Source organism: Chinchilla lanigera, unplaced genomic scaffold, assembly GCF_000276665.1.
Source record: "Chinchilla lanigera isolate Chin_1 unplaced genomic scaffold, ChiLan1.0 scaffold00009, whole genome shotgun sequence".
Taxonomy (NCBI): domain Eukaryota; kingdom Metazoa; phylum Chordata; class Mammalia; order Rodentia; family Chinchillidae; genus Chinchilla; species Chinchilla lanigera.
In genome coordinates this window covers 8474551-8495671 of record NW_004955410.1, presented here as the reverse complement: position 1 = coordinate 8495671, position 21121 = coordinate 8474551, and the positions used below count along the sequence as shown (strand labels likewise).

General features: G+C 40.1%; 1 protein-coding gene across 2 annotated transcripts in view; it reads left to right on the top strand.

Moving 5' to 3' along the window:
- Reln (reelin) overlaps nt 1–21121 on the top strand; it is a 439528-nt gene that overhangs the window by 368295 nt on the left and 50112 nt on the right. For both annotated transcript variants that reach the window (XM_005377236.2, XM_005377235.2), the window contains exons 39-46: nt 1632–1803; nt 1901–2003; nt 4754–4983; nt 10498–10718; nt 12439–12586; nt 14840–15098; nt 15932–16181; nt 19776–19944. In XM_005377236.2, coding sequence (XP_005377293.1) covers nt 1632–1803; nt 1901–2003; nt 4754–4983; nt 10498–10718; nt 12439–12586; nt 14840–15098; nt 15932–16181; nt 19776–19944 — 1552 coding nt within the window. The remainder of the gene's footprint in view (nt 1–1631; nt 1804–1900; nt 2004–4753; nt 4984–10497; nt 10719–12438; nt 12587–14839; nt 15099–15931; nt 16182–19775; nt 19945–21121) is intronic.

Genomic DNA, 21121 nt, shown 5'->3' with positions numbered 1-21121 from the left:
TCTTCCTATATTTGTTTTTTTTTTTTTTTTTTGGTTTTTCTCTGGTACCGGGAACCGAACTCACGACCTTGCGATTGCCAGGCAGGTGCTTTGCCGCTGAGCTAAATCCCCAGCCCCCTCTTCCTATATTTCTATTATGTTTACTAAATCATACATTTAAATCACCTGCCTAAATAAGCATGGAGATAACACATTAAACAGATTCTTTGTGGAGATAAAACAAAAACAGGTAAGGTACATGTACTTCCTTCTCCAAAATGTAACTATTTCTTTTTAACTAGTAAGAAAAATATTAAATAATTTTAACTTATTGTGAAATAGATAAAGCCATGATGGATTTTTGCCTAAGTGGTTCCTTTTATCCATATGGATAGATACATAAGATGATCAGTAGAAAGAAAGATAATAAGTAGGTGGAGGGAGGGAGGGAGAAAGAGAGAGAGGGAGAGATGATAGATTGATAGATAGATAGGCACATATATAGTATATATGAGATTATGCACGATAGATGGATATCTGTCATATGATCACCAAATAAAATCCAATAAAGAAATACAACCAGTCTCAAAATGAGAGAACTGCTGCCTTCATGCTGTGTTTGGAATGTTTACATGTTTTCTTGTTCTTGTATTTACCAATCATTTCCCAAAAAAGAAAATGAAAGAAAGCTACTTGAATTAGAACCATGATCAGATTAGAGAGATCGAGATAAATGATGTCTCTAGACGCCTGCTTATAGATCTTTTTGCTACTGTGTGGGAACTGTACTAAAAGTAGGAATCAGTGAAGAAGTATCCAGGGGGGCTGTGAGATCTTGTCACATGTCACGTGCTTGGCATGGTCTCATCACCTTGCTCCAAGTTCAGCCCAGCAGTGCTTTGCAAAAGCAGCCTGGGTTTTTCCCTTCTTCTCCTCTTCTCCCTAACATCTCCCTTAAACATCTGGCCCAAGTCACTGAGTCAAATCCTCTGACAGTCTAAGGAGAGCTCTCACTCATTTTCTGTACGTTCTCACTTGTCTTCCAGTGAACGTAGGAGGTTTTAAAAAGCACCAAGAAAGGATTCTATATCACAGAGTGTTGTTCTTCTGTGCTAATAAATAAAGTAGCTAAGCACAGTTATGTATCAGAGCAGCATTTTAATGGCCATCGTTCTTCAGCCTGACTGAAGCATGATGCTAACAAGCCATGTGTTGCCCCTAGAAAGTTGTGAGTTGCCCCTGGAGTGGACCAGTCAGGGTACTTCAGTTCTAAGGCCGCTCATGCTCATCTGCGCAGACCCCATGCCTGACGCGTTCCTCCAAACCGCTAAACAAGACCCAGCCCCACGCTCCTGGTGATCACGGCTGTCACTGGAATGACGGCACACTCTCACAGGCTGCTTGTCACAGCTTTGTGAAATTAGTGCAGTGGTTCTGTGCTGTGTCAGTTAAATGTGGCTGCAGGCCTAACTCTTTCCACCACTTAGTCACTGTGAATACACTGCCATATGGTTTGCGGGTTTTCTCGAGAAGGCGTATGTTTAAGCTGCTATTACTAAGTTTCTTCTCTCCTTTCCTGTCTTCCAATGAGCAAAAATATCCACCTGATTTTCATCCTGAGAAAACTTATTTCATCCCCAAAAATGCTTTAGGTAAGAAAGAAGAAATCTGGATCATTGATGACTTCATTATTGATGGAAATAATCTGAACAACCCTGTGATGCTTCTGGACACGTTTGACTTCGGGCCCAGAGAAGACAATTGGTTTTTCTACCCTGGTGGTAATATTGGTCTCTACTGCCCGTACTCTTCAAAGGGAGCGCCGTAAGTGTTTAATTGAAAAGCTAAAAGTAAGCCCACCGCTCTGTACAAATCATGATGAATTTTTGCCTAAAGGATTTCTTGTTCTGTTGAATAACAGCGAAGAAGATTCAGCCATGGTGTTTGTCTCCAATGAAGTTGGTGAGCACTCCATTACCACCCGGGACCTAAATGTGAATGAGAACACCATCATACAGTTTGAGGTATTTGACTGTCTTCTAGTAGAAATACTTTAAACTGTGTCGTGAACAAAGGCTAAGGAAGAAGAAGAAAACTTCAGATGAGTTCATGCATTATGACTTCCCATTTTTGTGCAAGGACATAAAAGATGTAGATGTCATAATTCACTTTTATTACAGAACCGTCACATTCATATTTATTTATGAATTTTTGTATTTTATTTCCTATATAGTTTTCCCACTGATTATAATCAATGGAAGTAAACTGGTTTAAACATTACAAAAATGCAATTGGTCATATTGTTCTGGTATTATTTTCACTGCTTTTATGTGAAACTTAAAAATTTTTTAGATCAAAGTAACCACCGTCTATACCATGCCAGCACATCTACATAATATTTATCATGCTACTATAAATTTTACAGATAAAAATTTACTCTGGTTTTATAATTTTAAATATACTTGCTTTGTATATTTTATTAACATTCATGCTGTCCTTAATGTTTGTTCAGAAAGCAAACTAATAATTAACATAATTTTTTTTTACATTTTTCACAAGACAAACACTTGGATAAAATCAGTGAAACCTAAAGTAACTGATGTCAGTGTTTTATAGCTGAGGTCTGTACCAACCAGTCAGCGTACTTACTTAATATATTGTCCAGTTGCCTCAAAATAATTAAATATTTGTTTTATTTTAATCTGTCTGTGTCCTCTAAATTAGAGTTATGTCTTGCAACCTCAAAAGTTAAAGACCTAATGATTCCCAGGGGGAAAATTGTGTCTATTTTAAATTTTTTGTTATATTTTCTAATTTCATTTTATGCTTTAAGTGTTTTTAAAAGGTAGGACCTTTGTCCTTTTTTAAGAGTTCTGTTATCGGAAGAATTCAAGCAGAAACAAACTGCCAGTAATTGAAAAGTCTATCAAATGCCAATAGTTTACTCAGAAGATAAAAGCAGTAAGTTCACGTGCATACACACACACACACACACACACACACACACACACACACACACTGAGCATCAACAGCCAGTTGCTATGATAGCAAGGAAATGTTTTTTGTTGTTGTTGTTTTGTTTTGTTTTTTTTGTTTTTCTCCAGTACCAGGAACTGAACTCACCACCTTGCGCTTGCCAGGCAGGCGCTTTTGCCGCTGAGCTAAATCCCCAGCCCCCAAAAGACGTTTTTTTTTGTTGTTGTTTTTTTTTTTTCCCAGTACCAGGAATCAAACTCACTACCTCGCGCTTGCCAGGCAGGCGCTGTGCCACTGAGCTAAATCCCCAGCCCCAGATAGCAAGGAAATGTTAATCCCTATTGGAACAGGGACATTTTCACAGGAAGAAGCACATGCATTTATTTAAATTTCAGTTTAGAGCACTTGAAAACATGGAGCGGAAAGAATGCAATGGTTATTTTCCTAATAGTTTGTAAGTTCTTTCCACAGAAATAGAGTATTTCAGGTTACTGGGGCAAGAGGTAAAGAAAATTGGGAGTGGGTCAAAGGATGCAAACTTGTTTCATGTAGGATGAATAAGTCTAGAGATCTAATATGTAGCATGAGGATTATAGTTTAATACATTGTGCTGTGTAATGAAAGCGTGCTAAGAGGGTAGATTTTAGGTGCCCTTAATATGCACACACATGCACACACATATACACACACATACATACACATACACATGCTGGACAGTTTGACTTGCTTAACTGCTATAGTCATTTTATATTGTATCAAAATAGTATTTTATCAACCTTAAATACATAGAATTTGTATAGGTAAATGGATGCAACTAGAGACCATACTCATAAGTGAAATGTCAGACCAGCATGTGTAAACATCACATTGTCTCCCTAGTGTAAGAAACTGAAAGAGTAAATAAAATCTGAAAGGTGCAATAGATAATGTAAAAGGAAAAGAAATTTCTCAAAAGGAAAGAACAACTGGGATGAGGGAAAGGAGAAAAGAAAGAAAGAGGGAAGGAGAAAAATATGTATATACACAAGATAGCTAAGATAATTGCACTACTAATTTCTGTCGGTTTATTAAAAGGAACAGTTAATGTTTAATTGATCAATCTGGCATACCTCTATCTGGTAATCTGAGCCACTACTTTAAAGATAACAATATGTAACACAACCGCCATTGTTAATTTCCTATCATTTTGTTTTGAAATTCTGTATTGTTTTTATTGTTTTTGTGTTGTTTTGTTTTTGTCTTTGTTTTTGTTATTTTGGTTTTTGTTCTTTTCTCTTTAAAATAAAGAAAAAATTTTAATTTTTAGAAGGCCTTTCCTCACACCCAGGAAATAATAACACTGATTGTACTGTCTTGTTTTGATACTGAATATATGTTGATGAGTCTTTTAGGACTGTTGGGAAGTTGTCATCCGAAAACAGAAGGTATTCCTACCTAAGGGGCTGGGGGGAGGGGTAATAGGCTTAGGGAAGCAGTCTTTTCATACAGCTTGTTTGGTTTGGCTTGGTTATGAAACTGGGCCGGAGGTGAAATCTGGAGTTATTTCAGCCTTTGCCTTTTCCTCTTCCCGGTTTATTACAAAATGAGGGAAAATAAAATTTTTATGATATTCTTTATGAAAAAAATTGTAACTCAAAGGTAGTATATGATATTACTCAGGCAAAATAGAACCTTGTGGTGTTAAGTATTTCAGCAGGACAGCTCCCAGGAAAAAGAACCCCGGACAGTCATGACGTGGTGAATCATTTCAAGGCTGTTGCTCTGACGTAATATATGCCTTTTTTTTCTTTTATCCAAGATCAATGTTGGCTGCTCCACTGACAGCTCGTCTGCTGATCCGGTCAGACTGGAGTTTTCCAGGGACTTTGGGGCCACCTGGCACCTGCTGCTGCCCCTCTGCTATCACAGCAGCAGCCACGTCAGCTCCTTATGCTCCACTGAGCAGCACCCGAGCAGCACCTACTACGCAGGGATCACCCAGGGCTGGCGGCGGGAGGTCGTGCACTTCGGGAAGCTGCACCTTTGCGGGTGAGGCTGCCTGCCACCTGGCTCTGCTGTCGTGTCTCACTTCACAGTTTGTTCCTACCTCGTCCTTGACTTGCCACTTTCACAGGGGTAACCCGCCCGTGTCTTTATGAGTTCTCACTTGAAACAGAGCGACAGATACTTCAAACACAGGACTCATAGCTGATATAGCTACTGACTTACAGTTTGAATGTAGATTTAAGAGCACGCTATAGGGCTAGGGGTTTAGCTCAGTGGCACAGCGCCTGCTTGGCAAGCGCGAGATCGTGAGTTTGATTCCTGGTACCAGAAAAAAACAAAAAAGAAAAAAAGAGCACACTGTGGACGACAGAGTCCCAAGGCCATTATCCCCACCGTGGGCCACTATCAGATCAAACAGGAAGCAACAGAAACCTAGTTTTCCCCTAATGTTTTGCCCACCTTGTGTCCCCGCTCCACAGTATAAATACAGTTAGAGTTTAGCGCGTTCGAACATCCACCTATGTTTCTCACATAGGAGAGGGCATATGTGGAGGATGGGACCCCCTCGGCATATTCCTGGTGCCTCATAAAAAGAAAAATCATTAGCACTTTTCCCTCAGGCATTTCTACTTTTTCAACCCTTCTCAGCATTCTTGTTACGTGTATTTGACTCTTCTGTTGAAAAGCTATTTAGAGATAAAGGACTTCAATCCTAATAGAAATGAAACGAAGAGTATAGTTCAAAAAATAAAACTAATAATAAAACTTGAACAAAGGGAGGAAGTCAACAAAGCAGCCTGCCTCACAATTTCTGCCTTTTCTTTCATAATAGAGAGTTCATTCTTTCAGAATATGTCAAAAGAAGAAGAAAGTAGCAGTATCATACTTGCAAGATGGAAATAGTTTTATATTCCTGATGTGAAACTGAACATAATTAGAAGTCTTAGGTCTTTGAGCAAAACAACTAACACTTAGTACTTTTCCAAAAGAGTGAACGGGAACTTTCAAAAGTCTAAGTTCGCTTTGAACAAAAGTCCAATTCACTCCTCATCTCACTGGCAAAATTTTCGTAATTTGATTGCTACAGACTTAAATATTTTCTGTTGTCAACCACATCATTTACTAATTCTTACTATTACATGAGCATATTATTCTAATAGGAAAACCACCTTTTTTTAATAAAAAGACATGCATTTCTGTGAAGAGTGTCCTCAAGGTTCTTTAGGAATCCTAGCCAAAAGAGGCAAGGAGTGTCTCTGGAGACTGTAGGAGTAGGCAAAGCTAGTAACTCAGCCAAGCATGGCTGGAAAGTCATGACTGGTTGGGAGGATCCAGCATAGAAGAATCAGGCAAGAGAAATTATGGGGAGCGGCAGAGCTAGAGATCAACCACACATTTGGGGCTAGAGCAAGGCCAGCCCCAAGAACACAGAGCTCCATGTAAACCATATAAACAAGATGTTGGGACTAAAACAAGTCCTGTCCAGCAGGTGTCTAGCTTTGTTCTTCTCTGTTAACTATAGCATAGATAGCTCTGGGAATGTTTCACTTTCAGTGTTCTCAGCAAAACAATAAGACCTGTATTTTCAGCCACATCATGGGCTTCCCCCCTTTTTACTGTGTATAAGGAAAGACACAGACCACGCTGGGTTATCACTATCTCTCCATCAGAGAAGTCAGGTCCTACCCAAGCCCAGCTTTCCTTTCAGTATGTGTCTACAGTTTTTTCCTAATCTCCCTTCGCCCCCTCTCAGGACCCCACTGGCTGCGCAGGTTGGGGCAAGGAATAGCTCAGGAAAAACTTTTTCTCCAAAATCTGTAGTACTAAAAAACCATATGTTGGAAGAAATATAAAAATTCTTACAATAAATGGAAGAATGTATTGGCAAGATCCTGGGGAATCACACCGATTCCATTCAGGAAACACCATCTGAAAACCTCAGCAACAGGGGTTTGTGATCCTCATTTTTACAGTGACACCATGAACCTCACTCAGCAAAGCACAGCCCTCAGTATCTGTGGCTCTCAAGCCTAAGAAAGTCTGGAATCAGCTGTGGCCAGAAGCCCAAGTATAGCACCAGAAGCACAGTGTCCGGAAGACGACCCACGGGCAGGGTCGCCAGGTGAAAGGCCTGGGTACGGAGGCTCCCAGGCAGGGCTGGGTCCTGAATGTTCCTGTCACCCCACAGTTCCTGTGTTGAAGCGGTAGCCTCAAAGGTGATGTCAGCGGGAAGTGGGCCTTTGAGGAGGTGACTAGGTCCTAAGGGCCGTGCCCTCATGAAAGGCTTGCTTCCTTTAGAAAAGAAGCTCCAGAGGACTGCCTTGCATCTGCCACCCGGTGAGAACACAGGAAGAAGGTCCATCTATGAACCCCACAGCAAGCCCTCACCGAACATGGAAAAAAACCTCTGCTGTTTATAAGCTATCCAGTTTCTGTTCTTCTGTTATAGTAGCACAGACCAAGACACCTTGGACTAGAATGTCCAGCCAGACTCCATTGTGGGATTGCTGAAAAGCACTGATTTTTCCTTTCATGGACCTCTGATTTCCTCAAATTGCTCTGTTAAGAATATTTAAATAACAAATAACCTTAAAGAGAGATTTTAGGCCACAGTTTTAGATATTTTTGCCAACTGAGACTCGCAGCAACAAGTTCCCACATGGAAATAATTCTATCAAAATGATGGGAAATAAGGTCACAAAGGTCTGCCGGCGAGAGGTGCTGAGGACGGGGCTGCAGTGTCATGAGGACCTCCTCACCTAGCACTCGATGACATCCATGGTGCTATGGCCACACACACAACCTGGCCATTTAATTCAGAAATTACAGCAAGAGAAATGCAGACATCTGTGTTTCACCCACTGGTAAAGATCCATGCATAAAGTACAGCTTTATTGTAGTGCACAGAATTTAGACTGTCATATTATTTGTATTTGTGTCATTTTCATTTCTATGAAAAGAAAGTAAATGGGCCTAAGAAGGCAGGCCTGCTTTCCGAATTGTATAAACCTGCCTTTCAAACTGCCTCCAACCATTTCTCTGAAGGGAAGAATATGCCTCAATAGTGTTGTCTAGTCCTTGTTTCAGAAAAAGAATTAGCACTGTTCTTAAAACTCACACAGGCATGAATTGCTGGAAGGCAGAAGTTAAATTTCCTCCAACTCACTGAACCATTCCTCGGTTTGTATTCACCATGGCACACAATAATGGCACAAGTGCTGGCTACTAAAATAAAATAAATGCAAAAATCCATGGTAAGATCACTCTTTCCTATGAGTTATTGGACACTAGATACACATACATGCACACAAGTATATTAAACGTTTCGGGTGCCAAGTGGCCATCTTTTGTCTCCACATATTGGCAACTAACATGGGAAACAAAAGTATTGAGCTTCTACCTAATTTTATTCACATCACCTTTGTGTCCTTTAGAGTCTTTCTGTCTTTAAAACTTTCTAATTGTTTTAACTTCACGCAGCTTCGTAATGAGTCAACCCGAAGCCCTATTTAATGGAGGCTGTGCGGTGTGCTCGAAATTTTAAGTTTATTTTTAAAAGCAGATCCTTTGAACGCCACTGCCTTGGGAGAACAGGTGCTGACAGTTCACCAAGGAGGATGGCAGTGGGAGATGTTTAAAATAAGACTTCAGCAGAAGGAAACCACGGTGAAACCAGACCCTTCAGCCTATTTATCGTAGCGCTCGCATTTTCTGTGGCAAGACAGGTGAACAATAATAAATATCCAACCAAGGGGGGTTCATTTGTATTCAGAACATTTGAATAAATAAGAAGTTCAAAAAAGTCTATGCAGGCTTTTGTTCAAAGGAAAACTCCAGCCATTTCCCCCAGCTCAGCAGTCTGAAAGTTCAGAAGGTAAGAAGTGCTTCTTGCCAAGACTAAGCTCTGACAAGTACTTGAAAATAAAGTTTAATTATGAACTGGTGTTTTGGGGCCAACCTAAATTAGTATAGTTGGAGTCTTGATATAATGAAATAAAGTAAAAGTTATATGTGAAAACTTGACTCCACCTGCTTTACTATCTACTAAAATTTAGAAGTTTAACAAATGCATTTCCCTCTCACCACACATCCCCAAACCTAGTATTTCATTTCTAGTTTCTGTTTCTCAAATAAAACACTATTTAAAATTTAGTTTCTATGATAACTGGAAATTGGGCAAATTCACAGAACATGAAAATAAGTGCATATGCCATCTCTGTCACCTTCTCCTGCTAAAATAAATCCATCCTCTTTGAACTGAGTTTTATACATGATAAAATGCACTAAACTATGTGTGGATTGCTACTTATATATGTAGATTATTCCAAGAGAGATAAATTTATTATTAGTAATAAGACAATTTATTTTCTTATATTTTTAAAGATTAAGAAATAGGGCCGGGGATATAGCTCAGCAGCACAGTGCCTGCTTGGCAAGCACAAGGTCACGAGTTTGATTCTTGGTACCGAAAGAAAAAGAAATAAAAAAAGACTACAAAGAAATCTAATTTTCTCACTGTTTTTCTTAAACATTTCCTGAGCACTTACTATAGTGTATGAAACACTATACTGAACACCATGAAAAGGAAACATGAACATGCCAGTGTCACTGCCAATAAAGGGACTGGACACACTTTTAAATACCCCAACTGTGATAATAGTGATGGAAAAACCCATCCAAATTGTGTAAGAGTGAGATAGAAAAATTAAAGGAAAATTAAAAAGAAAATAAAAATAATTCTACTACCATCATACCCAAAAGAACTGAAAACAGATATTTAAGCAAATATTCATACTATACCTGAATATTCATAGCAGTACCAGTCACAATAGCAGAAAGGTGAAAATATTCCAATGCTCATCACCTGATAAAGTTGTTCTAGCCATATGATGGAATATCATTCATTCAAAAAAAAGAATGAAATTCTGGTAGGGGCTACAGCATGGATGAACCTTGAACACATGATAACCGAATGAAGCCAGAGACAAAGGTTACATATTGCGTGGTTCCATTTGTCTAAAAAGGTGGATCCATAGGACAGAGAACAGATTGGTGGTTGCCAGCAAGAGATAAGAGAGGAATGACTGCTGAATGGTAAGGACTTTCCTTTTGAGGTGAAGAAAATGTCTTGGAACTAGATAGAGGTAGACAACACTGTGAATATAAGTACCATTAAACTGTACACTTTAAATGACACATGGTTAATTTTATGTTAAATGAATTTTACTGCATCTTTAGGAAAGATTCATTGTGCAGAGTGTAAATAGTAGGAATAGAGAAATCTTCCTCAATGGAGTCAAATGCAAAAGGTGGGAAGGTCAGGCAGAATTTTCAGGCATTGACAGAACCAAGAAGGGCTTCGCAGAAGCCGGAAGCGCACTGGTAAAATGCTCCCGACTGAAGAAGAAAGTTTTATTCCTGCAATGGCAAATCATTGCTATTCCTGAGTGTGGAGCATGGGTGGTAACTACCCGCTGCTGACTGATCTAATATGCCTGTTCTGGAAGTACCTGGTGCTGTTGATTCGCTTTTGAAGGACTTGTTTCTCTTTTCCAGATCCGTGCGTTTCAGGTGGTTCCAGGGCTTCTACCCTGCCGGCTCTCAGCCAGTGACGTGGGCCATTGACAATGTCTACATCGGCCCCCAGTGCGAAGAGATGTGTGACGGGCACGGGAGCTGCACCAACGGAACCAAGTGTATATGTGACCCTGGCTACTCGGGGCCAACCTGCAGAATAAGCACCAAGAACCCAGATTTCCTCAAGGATGACTTTGAAGGTAATCTTTTCTCATAAATTCTGGGTGGCTTTGTGAAAGAACCGATACCCGTAAACACCATTTGTGATAGAGACATAATCAAGTTCTACTCTAATATTCAATTATTATCATTATGATCGTACACACCCATGAGTTCATTTGGTTCAGAACTTTTATCAGGCTCCATTTCCAAAACATGGTCAGTGAGAGAAAGTAAGACCTTAACTGAGAAAAGTTTAAAGCTGTTTTGACCGTTTTTGTACCACAGGTAAAGTCTGAGGATAATTTTCATTAGACTTTAGTGATAATTTTCAAAAGTATCTCTAGAGGGCTAATTTTCTTGTGTGGAAGAAATGATCTTCAGAAATCTAAATTCCTGCCATTGCTTTTCCACCAACTCATTAAATAGCCTCTCATCCCTTCCTGTGCCTTAGTTTTACGTCCAGCATCACTGTACGTGAAGATAATGTTACAATGTAGAAAAATACACATGATATGATTGGGAAAAAAAGCATTTTTTTTTTTTTTTTTTTTTTTTTGTTTTTTCTCCGGTACCAGGAACCGAACTCACGACCTTGCGCTTGCCAGGCAAGTGCTTTTGCCGCTGAGCTAAATCCCCACCCCCCGAAAAAAAGCATTTGATTAGTAGATCCACTCCATTCAAACTGTGGTATGAGAAAGTCATATATAATGGCTATCGATATTATAGCTGAATTAAAAGATTTTCTTTGTTTTTCCTGAATTTTTTATAAAACTATATTTATGATTTTGTAATACATTTTAAAATAGATCTGGATACAGACATGCAACGAGACATTTTTCTACCACAAAAAGTCATAGAATACTGACATATACTACAATATAGATGAACATTGAAAACGTTATGCTAAATGGAAGAAGCTAGACACAAAGACCACATACTCTATAGTCTATTCATATGAAATATCAAAAATACACAAATTCATAGAGACAAACGTGAAGTTAATTGTTGCTGAGGCCTGCACGTGGGTGGAGAAGTAGAGAAAGGACTGGTTCATGTGTAAAGATTTGCGGGGGGCGGGGATTGTTAAAAATCTTGAACTGGTTAATGGTATCAGTTCCACAACATCTTGAATGCACTAAAGGCCACTGCATCGTTCACTTTGAAATGGTTAATATGATAAGCTTTAGGTTTTGTGTATTTTACCAGGATCAAAAAAATTACATCTAAGTTGGATATATGAATAGATTTGAGAGTTGGCTTTGAAAGATACTATATAATAGGAGCTATTACATGTTGTCTATAAAGCAATGTTTTAAAAAATATTTTGTTATTCCTGCCTGATGCTATTCTCAGTCAGGATACTATTTATACTATTTAAAAAGACACAGTGAAGAATCTGCGGGAAATAAACAAGAAAAGACCAGTTACTTCTTAGCACATGGACCCCTCAATCACACTAACCAAAACTAAATCATTCAAACAAACTGATATGTCCAGGAGAACTTGTGCCCTAAAATATGCTTTAGTAATTGTGACTTTGTATTTTAAAACTATACAACACATTTACCATATTTCTTTTAAAAATATAACACGGGGACTGGGGATTTAGCTCAGCGGCACAACGCCTGCCTGGCAAGCACAAGGTCGTGAGTTTGATTCCTGGTACCGGAAAAAAAAAACAAAAAAAAATTTAAAAATAAAAATATAACATGGCTATACTTGAGGTCATAGGTAAGACATATTTTTCCATTATTTCAGGTCAACTAGAGTCTGATAGATTCTTACTAATGAGCGGAGGAAAGCCATCCCGGAAGTGTGGAATCCTCTCCAGCGGAAACAACCTCTTTTTCAATGAAGATGGCTTGCGCATGCTGATGACCCGTGACCTGGACTTGTCACATGCCAGGTAATGATTGAAAAGCTACATTGTACAGATGTAGACATAATCAAATGAGAAAGAAGCAGTAAGAGCTCAAGGACGAACTCTTCTGTTAGAGATGCTGGACTTCTCACTGGTCACAGCCTCCATTAAGACACCATTCCCAGAACTGAGAGACTTGTTCAACAACCATCTCAGAGATGAAACTACATAGCTACACAGACAAACTAAATATGGATTACTTTATAAGCTTGAAAATGGAAAATGACAATGTTTCATGAATTTCAAGAAAATAATATTGCATCTTCTTTACCCACCTTCTATACCACACTTTTCTTTAGTACTTGGATTGTGTAAAAATTATGTACATTTATTATACCATGCTTAGTAAAAAGCTTAACTGAAATACAATACATCCTCAAATTATTCATGGTTAATTTTATCTCCATTAGCAATTTTAGTTAAGAACATTGGAAGTGCAGCCTTATTCTAGCATCTTTCCAGTAATTCACTCACATGTTCTAAGAAGTCATTTTCTGAAAATGAAAGCACAGTCATGTGAAATTTTGAGCACAGTCACTCAGAAACAAACATGTTAAACTGGCTCAGAGGATTATGCCCTGTCAAGATGTGTATCCCTTGATCATCTGATGAGCCAAAAACCAAACAAGGAAAATAAAAAAGAATATGTACAAAATGGAACCCTGACCTATTTTTGCAAGTGAACAAAGAAAACATGCCTTGATTTTTTGAGATATTTCAGAATATCTTAAAATATGTCAGCATATTTATCTCCTTTCTCCTAATTTTTATTAATGGATTATAAACTTTATACTTCATAGAAACGAGATTTGTGAGATAATCTTATATTTATAGGAAACAAGATTTTATCTTTATCCCATTTTAAAGCATATGTACTTCAATTTGATGTTTTTTTATTTCAGATTTTCACTAGCAGCTGAGTTCCCTAGTTTAGAAGTTACTCATTCTTGCAAATAAATAATCTTGATATGGCTTTCCTTAATGACCAATAATTTGATAGTTACATCACCCTTAAGTTAATATAAACATTTTCCCAATACAAGTAGACAATAAAGTAAAAGTTTCCCTCTGTACATAATTACTGTTCTCATAAATATAAACATCATGAAGCACTAACACTATATATTTTCATTAATCCAATGTTAAAAGCTCCTTTATATAGCTCAAATCTCTGTTGCATGCTGTGTAGGATTTGCATATATTGACCTGAAAATGCTCCATGTAAGATCTCAATTTTTTTCAGGGTCATAAGACTAAATAAATGGGGGATGGGAGAAACCACGAGGAATTAATTTATATTTGTTACTGATAACATTTATTATAAGTCCCATTGTATTTCCTGTGTTCAGCAAGCATACCTTATTCACTATGTGTATTAGGCTCAGTGTGAAATGTATTCTGCATTACCAACTAGCACAAGGGCCAGACCAAGCACCACCAGTGTGCCTGCCAAAGATAACATGTGAGCTAGTTTTCACCGGCACCCCAGCAGCTTGCTGCCACTCTGCCCACCTCCCTGCCAGCTAGGAAAGCTGCCACTGGCTGCTCGCCACAGTTCTTGGTGGCCAGTATCATCCATTTCCAGACACAGCAACAGCGAGAGGCTGGCATGGCCCACTGCCACCAACAACTCACACTCGTGCTTCCCTGCCCCTGGCACAAGAGGCAGAAAAGAGGCCCGGCTTGACATACCCCTTCCAAAAGATGCCTGGCCTTTGCAGAGATGGGCTGCAATGGCTGAATTTAAATGTGTCTCCTAAAGCAGTGACACAAGGCTTGTAAACTGTGGGTGAAACCTGAGAGTGGATGATTTTGCCTACAAGGGGGCCTAATCTACATTAATTACATCCTTCTGGTTTCAAATACAGAGGCAGATGCATTTCATCTTACATAGATGACAGTACACACTCCCAAACTTGAGCAGCCTTTAGATCTCTCTCATCATCTTACAGAGTAGCCAAAAGGTGCACGGAATGTTCATTTTCCTCAGACTTCTTTGAGGAGAGATGGGAGATACAAATATGGGCACAGAATTGCCATTTTCCACACTTCACATTTAATGAACTCCCTTTCCCATTAAAAGAGAAAAGTCAGGCTTTGAAGCAAGTGTTTTGGACACATTAAATCATTGCATTCATTAAAGCCATTCATTGGCCATATTAGCCTGGTGCTTGTCCTTTGTTAGCAATGTGGCTTTCGCATTGAAGGGAAATCTACAGCAAAGTTTACTAATGTCAGATTTGTGCAGTTCTTCATGAGGCTGGGATGTGGCAAAGGTGTACCAGACCCCAGGAGCCAGCCCGTACTCCTGCAGTATTCGCTCAACGGTGGCCTGTCCTGGAGTCTCCTTCAGGAGTTCCTCTTCAGCAACTCCAGCAATGTGGGCAGGTACATCGCCCTGGAGATCCCCTTGAAAGCCCGCTCTGGCTCTACTCGCCTGCGCTGGTGGCAGCCCTCTGAAAACGGCCACTTCTACAGCCCCTGGGTGATCGACCAGGTCAGTCCTTTCAGGGTGAATCTTTCTACTTTTGTCACTTGAGCTGGAGATGGCCTTCGAGAGGGAGCCCAGCGTGGAGAGTTGAGTGACTTAGCCAAGGGCACACAGCTAGATTAGATGTGGCATTTAGCTTCCTCTCACTGTCTATTCCCTCAGTCGTTTAAATTATACAAATAAATGACACAACAGAAGGCCTAGGTCCTACTCATAGAGGATACTGCCATATGGATAGAGGGACTTTATCAAGCACGGTACAAGGTTATAAGTCTCTGGAAAGGAAAATGTGCACATTAGTATTGATGCCACGTGCCGTCATTCTCAAATTTTCTTTCCTGGCCTTTGAAGAAAAAAATAAATAAATCTCGCCAGCATCTTTATGGATTGCTCTAAAGAATCTTCATGCATAATAAAACATGTATCAAACAGAACTCAAAGATCCTGTTCGCAAACGTGCAGCCCTTGCAAAGAATTGGAATTGAAATGCCTCGGGGTAGAATTGTCCTGAAATAGGAATTTTAGACAGAAAATAATCACGTGTAAGCCAAATTTTGCTTTCCCAGCTTGGGTGCATGCAGCTTCCAAAGGCACAATTTAGCCCATGGAGGCCATGAATGGTTTTGTCAATCCTTTGATTTGTTTTCGGTAGCTTCGTGCCAGATGGGCAAGCAGACCACATAAACAAGAGCGTTCTGAAAGGCCCCATAACATTACGCTCGCTATGCAGTGCCATTCTGAGCAGGCTGACACATAAAAACAAACACAAAAGGCTGAATTTTCCTGTACCTTAAAACCAAATACAGAATTTGTTTTTTTAAAAAAAAATTACATTTCAGATTCTTATTGGAGGAAATATTTCTGGAAATACAGTCTTGGAAGATGATTTCACAACTCTGGATAGTAGGAAATGGCTGCTTCACCCAGGAGGCACCAAGATGCCCGTGTGTGGCTCTACAGGAGATGCCCTGGTCTTCATCGAAAAGGCCAGCACCCGCTACGTGGTCACTACAGACATTGCCGTGAATGAGGACTCCTTCCTGCAGATAGACTTCGCGGCCTCCTGCTCGGTCACAGACTCTTGCTATGGTAAGGACTCCGTGTCCACACTGAGGGATAGACAAGTGGGCATAGGCATCTTCGCCTCTGTCCCCAGGCTGCTCAGAGCTGCTACATCCATAAGATACACAAGAGCATCTTGAGTTCTTGAAATATTCTTAAAATATTGACATTTTCTCAAAAACATTGTGTGTAAATAAAATATATTATTGAAGATATTATGTGTAATTGGGCTTTAGCCGGTTACTTTTCAAAACATCAGAATATGAACTTCTTTTTTAAGCCTATAAACATGAAGACTCTTTTATAAAGTAATAACTTAAAACAATAATTTGCAAATCCAGTTTTGTTTTAGTATCAGACTTGCGGAATAAGGGGTGCACCTTGGTATTTTTCCCTTCGTGGATTCTCCTCATGTAGAAAATGGCCGGAATGAGATTTATAGATATACCAGTATGTTTATGGATTTGCATCACAGATTTGCATGATTCCCACTATTGTTCCTTTCAATAGCTCCAGGAACCATGAAATTTTGTCATTTCTACTTCCTTTATACTCTGCCAACTTGAGTTATAATGCATCCTGGACCACTCTCATTTTGATCAATTTATATGTTCTATGTTGAGTACAGTATGGATGTGTACATACACATACACTCCCACACACACAACACAGGAGCCTATTTCAGGAGAAATAAAGGGAGACATCACTGTGCATTTGGAGCCTTTCTCTGAATTTACAGACCTGTCAAGATTCTTAGGATCCCCTAATTTTCACTACCCCAAATCACTCTCCTTCCTGGAGACCCAAACTAAAATGTTCACAGGGTCTTGTTCTTTTTTACAGTCTGGGAGGCTGAAATTTGAGGGAACTGCTTATTTCCAAGTTTCTGCAGAATCTAAATTTTTTTAATATTTCCTTTATTTTTACTTTGGTGGACATACCTTCGAAGGAATCCTAAAAGTACTTTTTCTACCTCGGGACAGTCAATCAGTCAGTGAGGGCTGAATTTAGAAAGAAGACAGTGGACAAGTAGAAGACACACACTCTATCCTTACAGGTGCACTTTCTCTGAAGGGTACCTCCCAAAGCCAGAGTGCAGGAAATGATTAATACAGTCTTCTACGGAGTGGTACTGGTACAGAATGTAATGACCTTCAAAGGTGGGAGAGGTGACCGGTAGTTGGCTAACCCAAGGAGTTAGAGAACATTTCACAAATGTTCTAAGTCTTGGGTAGACCTTGATTGTTGGAGTGGATTTTAAGGATGGGTGGAGATTTTAAGGATGGATACCAAACTGGGCTGGCAGCCTAAGCGGAGAAGCGTAGAGAGCGTTCTCCTGGCCCACCGGGAAGCTGCGAACAGACCAGCTCAAGTAGGCGTTATCTGCACCTAACAAAGAACAGAGAACGTTAATTTTGAAAACAGAGACTTTAAATCCCTTGACTCCTTTGCTTTCTTGAGCATAAGTCAGTGAGAGCAAAGGAATGGGAATCATCTTATGATCACTCAGAAGCGGCAGCTGCCCTGAAATTCTGTCTTCATAAGGAGTCCAGCCAGCCCTGGGCTTCCTACTATAGACTGGTACAACCTTGTGAGTCAGGACCAAAGGAATCATTAAATGAAAGAGGGAGGCAGCGGACAGTGGGAGTTGACAACACATCGTGAAGGACTGCACGGGCAGGCGGAGGGATGTATGCTGGACAGGCTCATGAGTGGGAGATCTCAAGTGCAGCGGGGTTATGTGTTTTAGGGAATCTAGCTCTGGAGCCAATAAAGGAATACGAAGGGATCCTAGTAAATGAGCCATGGGTCGGTCTCTACCACCAGGGATGAGACTCAAGCTATGAAAAGGAATGGATTGGAAAGAACTAATACAAGATAATGCAGACAGAAAAACCCGAGGTCTCAGGACCAACCAACCAGTTGAACACAGAGGGGAAAGGGAAAAGAACAAAATTTCCAAAATAACTTCTAAATTTTGAGTCCGTAGAAACAGTGTGAAAATATTGCCACTAATAAAACCTGATGGTCAAAAGGTTTCATGTGTGCGTGTGGAAAACTGACGAGCTGACGCGAAAAGGGTTCTGGGTGAAGACAACCTCTAGTGGGGAGGGTATGTGGCTCATCACCATATGGCCAGCACCAGGCACACTGCTGAGCTCCATAAACATTTGTTAAGTGGAGAAAATTGATCCTGAGACATAAAACTGGAAAATTTGGGCCCAGAGGTAATAGTTGGAGTGTTAATAGTGTGCACGGAGAACAGAGAGCCACAAATAGTGTCTGGAAGAACACCCAAACCTGGGCTATTTAGCAAAGGAGTCAGAATCAAAGCAAGACAGCAGGCTCAGAATGGTGTCCCAAAATAAAAGAAAGCTTCAAGAATCAGGGAGCACAGCGCCTGCCTGGCAAGTGCAAGGTCGTGAGCTCAATTCCCGGTACCAGAAAAAAAAAAAAAAAAGAATCAGGGGGCAATCGATAATGTCTGGGCTGTACGGAGGGCAAGCACAGTGAAACCCAAGGCCAGGCCACTGAGTAGTAACCAGGAAAGCTCAGCGCAGCACTCGGTCCCCGCCTGGGCAGCTGCAGAGCTCCTGGCGCCTTGATTGTGGCGGAGGAGTTCATCCGTGCCTCTGAGCCCGGGTCCCAGGCACCCACAGCTTCTAAGGTGCCCGGGGGACTTCACAACTGAACGCCACGGCCTTCGACAGAGCAGTTTCAGGAGAGAGGCAGGGCCGTGACAGTTTATAAAGCATTAAGAGATGACGAAGGAGGGCTTGGGGATATAGCTAAGTGGCACAGGCCTGCCTGGCAAGTGGAAGGTCCTAAGTTTGATTCGGAGGTAGAAGTTGAATGTTGCAGCGGAAGAGAAAGGAAACGATATTTTTCCGTAAAGACACAACCTGACAATGGGCATTGGTACACATTTCGTGACTCTCAGCTCCGTCTGTCTACCTCTCTGAATTGCCAGTATATTCCATTGCACAACACAGTAAGATGTATAAGCAAAAAGAGATCTTATAATTTCTAAGATGTTGGACCTATACCAGAGAAAAACTGACATTATTAGTCAGAATTCCTATGGGATGGTAAACATTTAAGAGGTCTGCTCAATTTTTTTTAGTATTTAAAAAGTAACCATGAGACTAATATCATTACTGTGTTTTCTGGACATTAGTCATTCAATTATATATATATATAATAAACTATATATTACTTAAATAACATGTTTATATGATATGCTTTACCACTGTTATTATTAAATTATAAGTACATATTCTGACTACTAACTTATAGCCATTCAATATAACATAACTATAAGAAACCATAATTTTACTACGTAAAACCAAAGTTTCTCATTAGGAGTGATACAGAAAAATTTACTTTGTGTTTCACTTGGTCATATCCCCTTAAAAGAAAAAAAAAAAAAGTATTGCGATATGAAATTTTTAAAATACACAATAATGTGCAGAGAGAAAAATAAAACTGGGAAGTATTTCAAATAAGGGGAAAAAGTCAAAGTGACATTTGATTGAAGTTAGAACATAGAAACATCGTAAGTAGCTCAGGTTCTGGGTCTGCAGACGTGTGCTTACACCCGGGCCACGCTTCCTATTTCAGCTATTGAGCTGGAGTACTCCGTGGATCTTGGATTGTCGTGGCACCCACTGGTAAGGGACTGTCTGCCTACCAATGTGGAATGCAGCCGCTACCACCTGCAGCGGATCCTGGTGTCGGATACTTTCAACAAGTGGACCAGAATCACTCTGCCTCTCCCTCCTTACACCAGGTATGCGTCCCTCCGCATGGTGAGCCAAACACCATCAGATTTGGGTATCAGGTTTTAGCACAGCAGATTTAGGTGAGCACGGTTACATAGTCGTGGAATGATGAAGCCGATCTTCTTAAGAAAAATGGAAACTCATTTTTGTGGTGACATTATTCTGTGTTTTCTCAAAATCCAGGCCTTCACTTACTTTTGACTTCAATATTTTTAAAGAATAGGCTATTCAAGAAAACAAAAGCTACATCACCCAGCTTCTCTAACTTAATTCAGAAATGTTGCTGGGGGTATAGCTCAGTGGCACAAGTGCCTGCCTGGCAAGCACAAGGTCCTGAGTTCAATTCCTGGTACCAAAAACAAAACAAAACAAAAAGAAAAAAAAATAAATGTCCACAATAAATCACAGAAAATAGGCCCATTGGATACAAATAGGCCTTTGGATACAAAATAGATTTAAATCAGTTTTCTGCCAGTTCTACTGCTGCAAATACAGCAGTGAGGGATGCCATGTAGTTGAATGTAGCAAATAAATGTGTATTAACACAAGCACCTGTTTCTGAAACGTTATTTTGAACAATAGCTTAAGAATTATCACCTGGAGCATTCTCATCTATGAAAAGCAATAGTAAGTGATTCATCCTTTGTGTCCATGGGAAATGATCCTGGCTTAAGAATGCTGTCTGGTAGCTGGGCATGGTGGTGTGCACCTGTGATCCCAGCTCTCAGGAGGCTGAGGCAGGAGGATCGCTGCAAGTTTGAGGCCAGCCTGGGCTACATCGTGAGTTCAAGGCTAGCCTGAACTGCATAGCGAGACCCTGTCTCAAAAAAATAAAATAAAATGAGAAGAACGTTGTCTGGTAAATGCTGGTAAATGAGCTGAATCTAAATTACCTGCATTTACACTCCCATTTGAGAGAAGCAGAGGATTCTCTTCACCTGGTGGAATGATGTTATATAACTCTCCCCCTAACCTAGTGTGGGAATCATAGAAAAGCTCCAAAATCTTGAGAGAAACTCCTGCCCCCTCCAAGGAAATGGGACCGGTTGCCGCCATTAAGAAAGAAGTCAGGAGACCAACGCAGCGTGTGGAACAAGAGTGATTATGGTTTGGGCTCATTATTGCTCTGCAGCCTCCCCACAGATGAAGAAGGAATAAATCTTCCTAGCAAATGACCTAAAATTC